This window comes from Chenopodium quinoa, unplaced genomic scaffold (assembly GCF_001683475.1).
Source record: "Chenopodium quinoa cultivar QQ74 unplaced genomic scaffold, ASM168347v1, whole genome shotgun sequence".
Taxonomy (NCBI): Eukaryota; Viridiplantae; Streptophyta; class Magnoliopsida; order Caryophyllales; family Amaranthaceae; genus Chenopodium; species Chenopodium quinoa.
In genome coordinates, this window is record NW_018744996.1 from 2,877,271 (window position 1) to 2,891,989 (window position 14,719).

The following is a 14,719-nucleotide window of genomic DNA, read 5'->3' on the forward strand; positions in this document are numbered from 1 at the left end:
AAAATCAAAGTTTCAATATCACCCTCACCAATTTTCAGTCTTTTTGCTTTTATTCATGGCAAATTAGTCTTTTCGTTTCTTTCTTCCCAATTTCCATCTCTAATGCATGCACTCATTGCCTCCTTGGTAATAAACCCATAGGAATAGACCTATTTTATGCTCAATGTCATTCTCATCTACAATTCTCATTCCCACAACAAAAAATGGAATTACTAAGCAAAAAATAGAATATACTAAGAAACGCTTGGTCTAATAAAAAAGTTTGCATCTCACAACCATGAGATTGTGGGATCAACCCCACTAAAAGCTCTTTAATATGGGGATTTCATTACCCTTCCCTTTACCAACCAAAAAAAAAACATAAACATTGAAACATTAATATCAACCTCCTCATTTCTAAATCCCAAGCCTCAATTCCCATAAACCAAACACCCCCTTAAACCAAACACCCTCTTAAGATCATGTCTTAATGTCTCATCATTCTATTAGGCCACTTTTGTAGGTGACTAGGTGGGATTTCCTTGCAAGAGGTAGACCATATTAATGCTGATTTACAAAATTTGTAAATTAGCCTCTTTTTTTCCTTAAAAAAAATAAAATGGGAAGAAAGTAGATGAAAAAAAAACCTACCCTCAATGTATTAGATGAAATGACCTTAGTACCCTAATATACAATTTTTTGTAAAGCTGACTTATTAACTTGAATTTTCAACTTATACAAGGCCACCCTCAAAATGAAGCATCATTGCAATGCATTACTATCTCAAGAGAATTTTTATTTATTGTTTTTGAAAGATACTATTTCAAGAGAAAATAATTTAAGAAGAGAAGGCACTTGTACAAAATTTTATAAAGAAAAAAATATACAGATTTTTTTTATGGGAAAATTACAAAGAATTGATGTTTTATTTGGAGGCAAATTTCACTATACATTTGGAATTTTGAATGTACAACACTTGACTCTTGATTAAAACAAATTTAACATTGTATCTTCCCAATTACATCTTCTCAATAAAATAAGCAATAAGAATGGTACTACTTGTATGTAAACTGCATCCTTTGACCTTTGGTATAATAGCTTTATCATAAGCATATACTTCGTAAATCATTATATATGATGTGGAAGTGTTATTCATTCTTTGATCCACTGCATAATTTAATAGTGAGATATCATGAATCTATGGGCTTCCCCAGGAGTGAAGGCATGTAGAAAGCATGTGATTGAGCAATTTCGATTCGATCCCGGGGATCATTCATGTTCTCATCCCTCAGTGCTTGGAGAATGTCTTCTGAAGATTGTTCCCTGTAAATTATCACAGCAGGCAATTGACAAACTAAACATCAGTAATATGTATCTTGCAAAATTAGCTACTTAATCTGGCAGGTGTATATATCACCTTTTTATGAGTATCTTGTATAGTGTCTTTAAGATCGGGCATAACTCAACAGGAGCAACTGGCTTGCGTTCTCCATGCCGAGACATATTCAGAGAGGATTGACTCAGGAGCTCATAGAAAGCTCCAACTGCTGAGACACCCTGATAAATTCAAGCTCAAAGTCATTATACAAAGTGATAAGACAAAAGTATCCATCGAAGTGAACTAATGTTATCGAGTTTGCATTATTTTTCTTCATCAACTATCAGAGTGATTATAAATCATAATCACAACACCAACAAAAAAAACACAAAAATCTAAGCCGGCGTTAATCCCATTGATGACATGATAGATCCTAAACTGTCTAGATTGGCTGATCTACCTTGGAGAATTACTGAATTAGGTGTCCTAAGTCCTTACTCCACCTAAAGCACCAATTTTTCTGGGAAAAAATTTTTCATTTATTGAGCCCCGAGCTTGTGGTCCTCCTTTGATTACAAGTTCAATTGGATGAACATTTAAAGTTAAGGTCTTTAAACTAAAAAATAAATATAGAATTTAAAGTTTTTGAAGAACATTACTTCTAAAATGTATATATAGGGACCAATTTACGAGATAGCCAGACTGTTATGATTGTAGAAGTATTTAAGGATAATTGAGATTCTGGATTTCCGGAAGCCTCTGGTCCCATATAGTATTTATAAATGATGGTGACCAAAATATGCAGCTGCCTTGCTGCTCCTCAGTTGGCCTTCAGAAAACTAACAGCCTAACAGGTCATGAGGTCACTACCCCTAAAAAAAAAAAAAATCGAAAGGTTGCAAAGAAATTACCTGAATCATCCCCTTGCCGCTGATGCTATCACCCATATCCAGATTCAAACCACCCTTTGCCAGCATTTGTCCATACCATGCATTCCGTCCTTTCAATAACGTCACATATGTGTCAGCCAGCAACGGCCCAGCAAGCTTCTCAGGATCCTCAGCCAGCAAATGAGTAATGAATATCATCTCTGATGTACAATGAGCAAAATAAACTGATTTGCTGGTAGCACTTTCATTGGTGAGGGCAGCTACCATTCCTGAAAACGTAAACAATGGAGGTTGAACTTGGATTTATCATTTATGATTTAGGTGACAATTTTTGTATTTATACATCCTATTAAATCTGACATATATGAATGCTTCACTAGTGTCAGAAAATATAACATTCAGGTACCTTCTTAATATGAATTTCACTGTAAGATACCTTTGTAACAACTGCTCAGAAATAACAAGGCACCTCAGCTCATTGAAATGTAATCACTTTTTTTAGTAGTACATTACTAGTCAATGATGTCCCAGGTTTTCATTAAAATGTAATCATAAATGTTTCTAACTCATCAGCCAAAATTTTCAGGAACATATAACTACGTGTTAGCTCCAATAACCAGAAGATTGTCAAACTTACCAGCTCCAATAGCATACACGTTCTTCAGACCGCCCATAACTTCATGAGTGACAAGGTCACTGTTATCCCACACAATGAAATGGGGTTGCCTTAGAAACTTTGCTAGATGTTTCCTCCACTTTTCTGCACCACATATACGTGCATTAGCATATTCTTTATTGTAGATCTCAGAGGCAATATTTGGTCCACCTAGATAGAGGATATTTTCCATTGGTACCCCAGCTGCAATGCACGAACATATGTGATTAAGATTTGATAGAGCAAGGCGTGCAAACATAAAACTGATTTCTATGAGTTTGTTAGATGAAAATGAGACGTGAAATGTTCAATACATCAAAAGTCTACTGGGGTCTACAGTATAGTTAGCAATTTTGCCAGAACATGACATTCATTAATAGGGTCATAACTTTTCTAATTAGCACATCTTTCAACTTCTTTAGGTTTCTGCCTTCTTTCCTTAAACAAGTAGTTGCCTTATAAACAAGGGAAGGAGGATGATAACAGGAAACAATTATCAAACAGTTGGCACAAAGAGAAGCGTCTGCCATCAAGCTCCCTTTCGTAGAAGTAGGTCGCCACTTGACATGATAATCATGGATTCATGATCACAGAACACTCAATTTCTTCTCGCCTTCCTTTTTCTAAACTCTAAGAAGGCAGAACAAGTTATGACAGTGTAAGTTATTCCAAGTAATTTGCAATGAATTACTGGTAGATCTAGTCAAGGACTATGAAAATAGTAAAATAATTAAATACACTCAAGGACACACGTTTACTAACTTATTTCCTCAATCCTCACTAGTGTTGTTGGGAGAATTCAACAAGAACATGTTTTCGCTCGAAATGCCACAAGTTTTTAACAATTAACTTAAATGGTGTTTTCAAAAAAAAAAAAAAAAAAAAAGTAACTTAAATGAAGTGCATCACATTAGCTAGGAAAGATCAATAAGAAACAGGCTGAAAGAAGTGATTTATTATACAACTGATTAAAAGAGGGAGAAAGAGATTTTCTCACTTGCTCGGTGAATCATCCGTGTGGGAGTGATTATGTGGGGAACAGGTTGCAATGCAGCCTCAATTCCCTTAGATAAAGATATGATTATAGGAACTGTGAGCCTCTCTTTCCAATACTTGCTGATCTCTTCAAACACTTCACGAGTCTCGGTCGAAGGCAATCCATTCACAACAATGTCTGCATCCCAAACCGCTTCCTGTAAGTTGGTCACGACCTTCAATGGACAAAGTGGAGTATCAACCATGTTTAGGCAGAATCCATCCCTCAATATCTCATCTGCATAAAGTGTTCGATCACCCAACCTCGCTTCAACATACTTCAAATATGCACAACGCCGAATCAATCTCCTTAATACATCCTCTCTTGAATTAATCACTTCAAAGAGATGCTCAGCAGTTGGTCTATCAACTGCTCTTCCACACCTCCTCCATATCCTAATTTGTATCTTATCACGATACCGACCATAACTATCTTGCAACAAAGCTAGAAATACACTACCCCAAGCACCAGCCCCAACACCGGCAATTCTTAAAGGATCACCATCGGCCTTTCCCAATAGCCTTCGAAGCTCATCGAGCTTTTCCTCATTACCATTATAATTATGAATTGATCCATTACTATAATCATTATTCATGACTTCAACACTTCCAACCATATCTTCTATATCAATCAATTATCAACACCAAATACAGCAAAACACCACAAATCAATACTACAATAACCCCAAAGTCTTGTATTTATACCAAACAGGCAGTCTGCAATTTTCTAGCCCACTTGTACTAAATAATGCTTGCTTCTTAAATAACACTAGTAAAATTCTATCAATACCCACTTCGAATTACGAAATCGCTATTGCTATTCTGATCCTATTACACCAAAATTCAACTCTTTGTATCCCAAATTAGAAATCCAATCATTCAAAACAAAATCTTGATGTCTAATAAAACATAATCTTGATAGGTGGATTTTCTCACCTAAATCATAAATGATCAATATATTCTTGCTAATATAATTTTGCCCCTAAATCTTATTACCACTAAGAAAAATAACAAATCAATTAAAGAGTTGAAAAAACAGCACATAAACAACACATATTGCCAACAATATCCTTGGTTTTTCCGTCAAGTTTGTTCATCTACTTAGCTATACTTCCAAAACACTAAAACAAAAACAATCTCTAACTAATTTAATAATAATAATCAGAATCAAATTTCAAAGTTCAAACCTTTTCCTTGTCATCTTCTTCCTTCTTCTCTAGTCAAAACGGCAAAATTATACATTAAAAAAATGAAAATTTAAATCTTTTAAAAAAACCCTCAAAAACCCACTAATTTAATCAAAAATCATGCAATTATAGTTGAGAAATTAGGTGCCCAAAATCTAAACCCAGCTCAAAAGTGCATTAAAAAATTGTGGGTTTTGGCACACTAACCCAGCTCAAAAGTGCAATAATAAAATAGTAGTTGAATTATATAGGAGAGAAATTCAAAATTAGAAGAAAGATTAAATAAGGATCAATTCGGTAGGAATGAAGAAGCATTAATAGATAGAAAATACAGTGTGCCAACTCCCCCAACGGTCATTAAATATCATGGGAAAATGCTGTTGTTAAGGATGAGGAGAGAGAAAATCACAGTTTTCAGTCTTTTTCACATTGCCCATGCCTACCCAATTCAATTTTCGGAGCTAACCTTTGATTTTGGGGTTTTTTTTTTCTTTTCTTATTTTTTTTGGATTTTTTTGCCATTTTTGCTGAATTTGTACTCTGTAGTCTGTAGTTCTGCAAACCCCATACCACTGCCTTTTTCCAAGACAACTTTCTGTTTTTGCCTCTTTGGTGAACAATTGAACGTGCATTGTTTTGATGTTGAGCCCAAGCTTATGGTCTATGACAGCTAACATTTAAGACATTTAACTCGTTTTTGATTAGGGGTGATAATTAGACTGACTTGATTCGTGAGCTACTTGAATTTGGCTCAAGTGAAGTATTAAAAAATTTTAGGGTCTGTTTCGATTTACTGAAAATAACTTAACTGAACTGAATTGATTGGGGCTGAATTGAACTGAACTGAGCTAAATTGTTTATGAGAGAAGGAAATTAGGAACTGAACTAAACAGAACAGAACCGAACTGATTGGAGCTGAACTGAACTGAACTGAAATTAAGTTGAACAGAACAGACCCTTAGTTTGGCAAAATTAAGGTGAAGAGAATAGAGCCTAAATTAAAAGTTTAAGTAATACTAAGCTTGATTAAAGTATGTATTTCGCTAATTTTTACTTTTTCCTCGTTTTTTTTTTCCTTTCTCTTTCTCATTTTTCAACTTAAATCTAATGCTAACTTTGGTCAGAAATTTCACTCTTTTACAAATTCATTTCACATGTCAAATTCTTAGTGGACCAAAATCTTTAAAACATAAAAACAAAATGAAATGAATTGTGGCATTACAAGGAGATGTCGAACTTTCTAGGCATGCCCACTAGCTTCCATAATAATGGGAATATTAGATTTGTCAAAGATTGATATGACTCGAGAAATCGATACAAAGTCAGCAACATTTATATTTGATTTTACCTGAGAACTAAGGCTTTCAAAACCAGCTCAAAAATGATGTGATGTTAATCATACATTTGAATTAATATGTGAATTTAAGATTTGAACTTGGTTTGCAACCAACTGAAAGAAATTAAGACAACTGATGTGAACTCGATAACAACGAAGCGTATTGAGTTTAGTTCAATTGACCTAATAACAACTACATAACTAATATAATCAAGTAAGAATGCAAACATTGCAATCTACTTGTATATGATTTAGTTCAATTAAAAGGAATTCCACTCAAATCCAAATTCAACCCAAATGTTTAGTCTGACTTGAGTCAATGATAACTGGTATTAAGACCCCTTATTACCGGCCTTAAGTACTTACACATTAACCACTTTACTCCTTTCATTCAACATGTTTTAGCTTAGTTTGGAATAATTATTGTAATTGTATATCTTATGTGTACTTTAGCTTATTTTGTTACACTTTTAGGATTTCGTGCTAATTCTATTCTTTCAATCTTGTAGATACAACCTAGGAGGCTTACAAGGGTGGAAGAAGTGCCCCGTGACAAAATAAGATCAAGTGAAGCAGTTTTGGAGGCATAATGTTTGCACAAGAGTTTGATTCAAATGGATATATTTCCTTATATTACTCAACATCTGAGGGTGATTTAATGTGGAGGTGATAGCTCAACGAATGGTCACACTCATGAAATAGAGAGTGAAAAAGTGGAGTTATTATATCTTTACCTAAAGTTGTCTTGTGCACATGATTAAAATGGACATCTTAACTTAAAAATAGATATTGACAGCTCGTTTTGGGACTTCAAAAGCTATTGATCTATCAAACGACCACCAAAATAACAATTCCAGAGATTCAGACGTTTTGAATCACATATTTTTTTTATCTTCAACAAGTATATATCTTATTTGTAGTAACTTGTAATATTTTTTTTAAATCTATCTCTAACTTTTCCCTCGTGTAACGAACTTCCATATACGATTTTAAGTTGAGAAGGGGAGACTTCAAGAGAGAAATTAAAAGTGGGAAATTTATGGCTATTAGCCAATCTCAATGAGTGAAAATTCACTCTTCAAGTACCAAATTACATGAACATTCACCATGCATACAAGGTGAAAGTAAGAAGTCATGGTTCACTAAGCTAGGGGTCACTCAACCCCTATTTTTAAAGAACTTCTCACAAGTATTGCAAGATAAAGTAAGAAACAAATGAACTACAATTAACAAAGCACAAAATATAGTACTTTTTTTTTTGAATAGAAATAAAGTACTTATTAATAATGACAACAAACATTCAATTTGAAAAACATAAGGAACATTACTAACAAAAAAGGTGATGAACATCAAACTAACAACATACTTAAACAAAGAACAATGCATGACAGAAAGCATTGCATGTAAATGAAAGAAATTAAAGGAAAGCAATGCAAATAGATGAAAGCAATAAATGAAAATGGATAAAGGTAAAAAAAAAAAAAAAAAAAAAAAAAAAAAAAAAAAAAAACATTTAAATTAAAGAAGTACGTGGATAAGGGGATGGAGTAAAAACATTAATTGATAATGCATTTTGAGTTTTTACTTTTGCTATTAATTATATCATAGTATCACTAATTCATGGTTGTGCTTGTGCATGTTGTAATACTTTTCACAATTACTTTATCTTTGTAAATGGTAAATGTAAACGACTTACAAAATTAGTACAAGCCAATAAGTTATTTTTCATTTTACAATGGTATCAAACTTGTTTCTTTTGTAAATTAACGTCCGAATAAGATTGGTATGCTTTTTTTTTTTTTTTTTTTTTCTTCTTTTCTTTTCTTTTTCTTTTTGTAAATTAAAATTGTTGCTTGAAGTAGCAATTTATACTATCTGTTTCGGTTGAAAACAATGGGACCTTGCCGAAGGTCCACTAAAATGGAGAAGACTGGATTCGATCCAAGCTGTGTTGGGCCGAAGGTTTCCTGCACAGTGAACACACGTAAACTAGCCTCGGGGGTGTTTCCGAGGAAGGCCCCTCCGATGCTAAAGTCAGTACAATGTGTAAAAAGGAAGACACTATGCAAGAGAGTTTGTAGCTTGAGGCTTTTGTGGAGTATTCCTCAATGCAAGAATGAGCATATGAGTTGGAATAATCGGTGTATGAGATAATGCATGTGATGATGCGTCTGTTGTTGTGTCTGATCTCGTTGATCTCGTATGTGATGTTATGAGATGTCCTCTTGAATGTGTTAATATGAGGGCTTTTATACCTCATCATATTTGGAGAGGTTGGGCTTTAGCCCAATTGGCTTACTTTGTGGGCTGACTTTTGACTTTTGAGCAATTGGAGAGTTGAACCTTGACCTTGGGCTTTTAATTGGATCATTTAGTGCTCAGGCCCAATTTTGACTAAATTGGACCCAAACAACTTGCCCCCCAGACCCGATTCGGAAGAATGACGGGTCGGGTTTGATTTAACTCAGAAAAGGAGGGAAGTAAATGATTTAATTGATCCAAAAATTTGAATTTAAACCGTAATTAATGAGATAACAACGGTTAATGATTTGCGGAAGTTGGACGGATAATGGGCGGTTTAATCACAAGACATGTGTTTAATGGTTACTTAGTGGGTACTTAAGAGAAATTAAAGCACAGACTCTTCGTATCCCGTACCTGGAGATATAAACAGAGGCGCGTCATTCTCCTCACTTATTCACCAACACAAACCCAGAATTCTTCGAGAGAGAATCCAAGAATCCGTATCAAAACTTCGCAAATTCCCCCGAGCATTGAGCTTAGAAACTGAGACTTGCCACTACGAACTCGTAAACCGGCAACTTTCGCTTCAGATTAAGGTAAATTCCTTTGATTTCAGTTTATTTTTCTTCGAATTCGAACTCCTTCCCCTTTTCTTTCGACTTTTCTCTTCGAAATAGTCCATGGCAAGAGGAGTTAGAGGTAGAGCCCGTGCTCCAAGAAGAGCAAGGCCGATTCCCGATCCTAGGAATAGGATTGGGACCTGGAATGGTCGAAGGCCGGAGTCTGACCATGCTGAAGGGATTAGGGCGACTCCCCTTTCCTCGGCTCCTCCTCAAAGAACGGGTGAGCCGAGTGCTTCTGGACGGGACGATGAAATTCCCGCTGTCCTTTGGGATATCCTCCCTGGGTTTTCAGAGTGGGAGAATGCCGAAGTCGCTTCGGCCATGATAAAGAACCGCCCCTACTCATGGTGGGTAGAGAACGCCGATCAATATCGATTTGCTGAGCAAATTGAGTTGCACTACGGCATTTTTGAAGCTGATGGATATTGGTGCCGAATGCCCTCAGCATCCGATAGAATCCATCGTCCACCCCCGGGGTATGTGGGGGTGTACACGAGACAGCTTCAGTATGGGCTGAGGTTCCCTTTGGACGTTTTCGTCCGAGACTTGCTGATCCATTACAACATTTCCCTATGTCAGCTAACCCCCACCAGCATCCGAAGGGTGATGACATACTTATGGGTCTGCAAGTTCTTCAAATACGTGCCGAACCTGCACTGCTTCAGAAAGCTCCATCGGCTAGTGCCAAATATTCAGAGTGGGCACGGAAGCCATGGTTCTGGGTGGTATCGGATTGAGTCCCGGCCCCAATACTTGACCATGTGGCCAAATGACTCTTCAGACAAGGACTGGAGAGGTCAATGGATTTGGGTTAGGGCACCCACAGATCCGGGCCACCCTTGCGTCTTCAGCGCTCCCCGGTACTTAGCTGAGCCTGATCCCGAAATGGGAAGTCTAGGTCCCCCCGCAGATAACGGGGCGGATCCGAACCTGGATCAGCAACATATCTTCGGCAAGCTGCCGAACCCGGGGGGGAGTGGTCGAATGCAGCATATCCCGGAGACTTGGCTCCCCGATACGCATTACGTTTTCCAAGAGAATATGCTAGCAGCTGTTGGCCTCAGCCGAAAGTTTAAGGATGGTAAGCTTCTTCGGCTGGGGCCGAGGCTTTTTAACTACCTCTTTTTCTTCTCTCGCTTTGCTTTTTTATGCTGTGCCAACATATCTGAGCTAAACTTTTTCCCTTTCCTTTTTTCAGAGCGAGACGAGACCAACGTTGGTATTAACTACGCTCGTCTTGGTGTTAACCGAGAGCGAGTTGTAACTGAACGGGCCCCGTCTATCACTGAGCCGAGGCATAGGGAAGTTCATCTGGACTCTTCCCACTTCCAAATTGAGGCTGTTGCTCTGTATCAGAGGCAGAAGCCTTGGTGGAAGAAGAGAGACCCTTGGTTTCAGCTGCTGAACGAAGAAGCTGAAGCTGCCCGCACAGCCGAAGAGGTTGCACGGGTACTTGAGGCTTGTGAAGGAGGAGAAGGGTCCTCCAGAGCTGCTGAAGCCGAAGCTGCAGCTAGAGCAGCTGAAGAAGACGAGGCTTTGCTGAAAACCTCGGTGAGTTTTCAGACAACTTTTTTCTTTTCTTCTTTTTTTTTTTTTTTTTTTTTTTTTTTTTTTTTTTTACTCACACTCTTCTTCCCCCCTGTCTGTTACAGTCTGAAGAGAGTAACAGACACAGAGAAGGCAAATCTCCTGTTCGTCCCGAAGATCAAATACAAGAGTCTTCAGACTCAGATATGGACGAGCAGCCCCTTCTGAAAAGGCGCCGAAGGATGGCCATCATCGGCCCTCATGATTTTCAGCAGAGGCCGATGACCATCGGCGTCGCAATAAGGGAACCTGAGGAAGGCAATGGATCGCCGAGGGTTCCCCAGCCAACACCCCAATCTCCTCAAAAGACCCCTCCGCCACCTCCTGAGATGGAGGTGGATCAGAGAACTCCCGAACCTAAGGGAGGGGTCCAAGAAGAAATCAAGGAGAGTGCTGCTGAGCACGAAAATAAAGATGCCGTGATGTCCAGTGCTGAGGGCTTCACGGCAGATATCGCCAGAGAGGTTGAGGCTTTCGTCCTCACCCCTGAAGAAGAGGAGGTCATAGTACTTGACTCCTCTGAGAAGGATGATGCTGAGACAACCAAAGCTAATCAAGCTCCATCGTCGTCCTTCCCTTCTTTCCAGACTCTGCATTCTGGAGAAATGGGTTTCTCGGCCCCCCGAATTCCAATCCCAGATCACATCTGGGACCTCATATGGGGTCAAAACCGAGAAGGAGCTGAAGCCTACTTCGGCAGTTTTGCTGGCATGTCCGAAGTAGACAGGGCAAGGATCTGGTCGCTGAAGGCCACTGCTGGGATGGGCGAATCCAGTAGATCAGTTCCTGACCCAGCCAGGTCTAACCAACTGCTGATGATGCAGGTAATTTTCCTTCATTTCCTCCGAAATTCAGCTCTATTTTTTTTTATTACTTATTTTTTTTTGTCTTCCTGTTTTCAGTTCGTGCACAATCAGACTCTCACTGTAGAGCTGATTGATACCCTACAAGATAGGGTAGACGCTGCTGTGCACGAAAGGAAGGTGGCTGAAGAGGAAGTTAAGCTGCCGAAGCTCTGAAAACCTTCTGCGATGCTATGGAGATGGAGGTTTTTCCCCCACTGATGGAAGGGGAAAAATTCCTCCAGGAGCATATGGGAGTGGACGTCTCCAAATTCAAGGCTGCTATTGAGAGCCGAATTCAAGAAGGAACTGCTGCACAAGCTGAAGTGCAGCAGCGTCTAGAGGCTCTTGAAGCCAGCCGAATGGCTGCTGAAGAGTTGCTCCTGGCCAAAGACGTCCAACTCTCAGAGGCTGCTGCTGCTGCTGAAGCCCAAAGAGCTAAATTCCAAGAGGCTGAGGATCGACTGCTGATCCAGAAAGTTGAAGTGGCCCAAGCTCAGACAAAGGCTTTCCAAATTCAGCAAGAGCTGAATGAGCTGAAGGGTTCCTCCTCCAAAGTCGCTGATGAGCTGAAGAAATCCAAGGAAGACTTGGAGGAGACCCAGAAGAAGCTGGCTGATGCTGAGGCTTCACTCAAGGTCCGTGTTTATACCCAAGAGGAATATGAGATGGGTTTCAGAAACGGATTCCGAGTATGCCGAAGAGTCTGCCTTCATGTTGAGCCGAAGCTGGATTGGTCTAAATATGCTGAGTGGGTCCAGAATCCCGAAGACCCTCACATGAAGTATGCAACTCCAGCTGAAGCTGAAATTCTTAAGGCTGAGGAAGCCGAAGAGGAAGCTGAAAGACTGGAGTTGGAAGCTGAGCAGAGGGAAAGGGAGGCTCGGCAAAGTGCAAAGCCCGCCTCTTCTGCTGCTGGGGCTGAGGCCACCATGGGACTCAACGCTGATCAGTCTGATCCTCCGGCTGAAGCATAGGAACTCGGGCAGTCGTCTTCAGAATCTTGCGGTTCATCATGTGCTTAACTTTAGACTTGCCGCTTTCTGAGTTTTTTGCCTTGTTTTTTGCTTCAGCTTGCCTTGTCGTACAGCAGTTTTATTTTTTTGCTTATGTACGTATTTCGGCAGCTGTTATTTTCCGCTTGTGGGCGGCTGCCGATACTGAATTATTGAACTTGTAGCTCAAATTTTTTTCTTCAATTTTTTCTTCAGTTGCTTTGTTTTTGAATGCTTTACTGTTTCTTTTCTTCAACTCTGCCGAACATAGCTGCACTGCGTGCTTCTTGCCCCCACAGAAATTGAAGTATGACTTTAGTTGAATAAGCAATTTCTGAACTTCTTCAAAATTGATATCCGAAACACAGGGCCAACTGAAGGCAATGCTTCTGGGATACAAGTCTTACTGAAGATTGACTGTCTGAAAGTTGGATATCCGAAACACAGGGCCAACTGAAGGCAATGCTTCTGGGATACAAGTCTTACTGAAGATTGACTGTCTGAAAGTTGGATATCCGAAACACAGGGCCAACTGAAGGCAATGCTTGGGATATTAGCTTTCTGGGACTAACCTCTTTAGAACAAGTCTTACTGAAATTTGACTTCAGCTGAAAGACCAGCGTTCTTAAAGAAGACGCATATCCGAAACACAGGGCCAACTTAAGGCAATGTTTCGGATAATGGCTCTCTGGGATACAAGGCTCAGTTAAGGCAATATCCCAGGATTGTCCATGGACTCATGTCTTTGGAGAACAGGTCTTACTGATGTTTGATTTCAGCTGAAAGACCAGTGTTCTTTAAAAAGACTGAGTTTTGTAAGCCATCTGAAACCCAGTTACCCGAAGGCGAAGGTTTCAGACGAGGCTGATTTAAAAAGGCTGTTATCCTTGATTTTCTGTCTATCTTTGAAAAATGGATACCCGAAACACAGGGCCAACTTAAGGCAATGTTTCGGATAATGGCTCTCTGGGATACAAGGCTCAGTTAAGGCAATATCCCAGAATTGTCCATGGACTCATGTCTTTGGAGAACAAGTCTTACTGAAGTTTGACTTCAGCTGAAAGACCAGTGTTCTTTAAAAAGACTGAGTTTTATAAGCCATCTGAAACCCAGTTACCCGAAGGCGAAGGTTTCAGACGAGGCTGATTTAAAAATTTTCAACTGTTGCTGTTATCCTTGATTTTCTGGCTATCTTTGAAAAATGGATACCCGAAACACAGGGCCAACTTAAGGCAATGTTTCGGATAATGGCTCTCTGGGATACAAGGCTCAGTTAAGGCAATATCCCAGAATTGTCCATGGACTCATGTCTTTGGAGAACAAGTCTTACTGAAGTTTGACTTCAGCTGAAAGACCGGTGTTCTTTAAAAAGACAGGTTTTGTCAGTAATCTGAAACCCAGTTACCCGAAGGCGAAGGCTTCAGACGAGGCTGAATAAAAAACCCTCAAAGAGTAGATAGAACAAAGAAAATTTTGAAAGGATAAACAGTTGTAAATTTTATATAAATGGCGGCTCCAAGGCCTTTCATTAGTTCAAAATGTACTTACAAAGATTGTTCTGCCCCGAAGGGTTTACACATGGTATCTTTTCAGTACATCAGCGTTCCAGTGATTTTTCAACTCAGTTCCATCCAACTGCCGAAGTCGGTATGTCCCTGGCTGAAGCTCATCATATATTTCGTAAGGTCCCTCCCATGTAGCTGAGAGCTTCCCATGGATTCGGCCTTTCTGAACTGCAGCAGCATTCCGAAGGACAAGATCCCCAATTTTGAGAGGCCTTGCATGGACCCTTCGGTTATGGGAGATGAGGTCTGAACTTATCCCGGGCATATCAGCTGCCGAGAAAGCAAACACATCTCTGTTATCCCGCAGGAGCTGAATAAGTTCACAACGGGTGTTAGGATCAAGGTCCATCCCGATTGTTACACATTTCTCAGCATCTCCTTCGGCCAACTCTGCTGTTTCAGTCTGTTGGTCCATGTCCATTGCCGATGGACTGGACTCTTCAGAATCTGGTCTGCTGCCAAT

General features: G+C 39.3%; 1 protein-coding gene across 2 annotated transcripts; it reads right to left on the minus strand.

The window, feature by feature from the left end:
* Positions 1-816: 816 nt before the first annotated feature.
* On the minus strand, positions 817-5,693 carry LOC110707339 (glycerol-3-phosphate dehydrogenase [NAD(+)] GPDHC1, cytosolic). Of its 2 annotated transcripts, none has more exons than XM_021885360.1 (5): positions 3,840-5,693; positions 2,825-2,947; positions 2,209-2,456; positions 1,397-1,536; positions 817-1,302 (listed from the first exon to the last, which is right to left on the minus strand). In XM_021885360.1, the coding sequence occupies exons 1-5, from the start codon at positions 4,492-4,494 to the stop codon at positions 1,170-1,172; spliced, it is 1,299 nt and encodes a 432-aa protein (XP_021741052.1). In that variant the 5' UTR covers positions 4,495-5,693; the 3' UTR covers positions 817-1,169. The 2 variants fall into 2 exon arrangements, with proteins under 2 accessions (XP_021741052.1, XP_021741051.1); XM_021885359.1 differs by having other exon boundaries at positions 2,825-3,046.
* Positions 5,694-14,719: the final 9,026 nt, after the last annotated feature.

Coding starts and splice junctions, on each gene's coding strand:
- LOC110707339 (XM_021885359.1), bottom strand. CDS start 4,494: ATGGTTGGAAGTGTTGAAGTCATGAATAATGATTATAGTAATGGATCA. Junction 3,047..3,839: donor ACGGATGATTCACCGAGCAA/GTGAGAAAATCT, acceptor CGTGCATTGCAG/CTGGGGTACCAATGGAAAAT. Junction 2,457..2,824: donor CGTGTATGCTATTGGAGCTG/GTAAGTTTGACA, acceptor TTACGTTTTCAG/GAATGGTAGCTGCCCTCACC.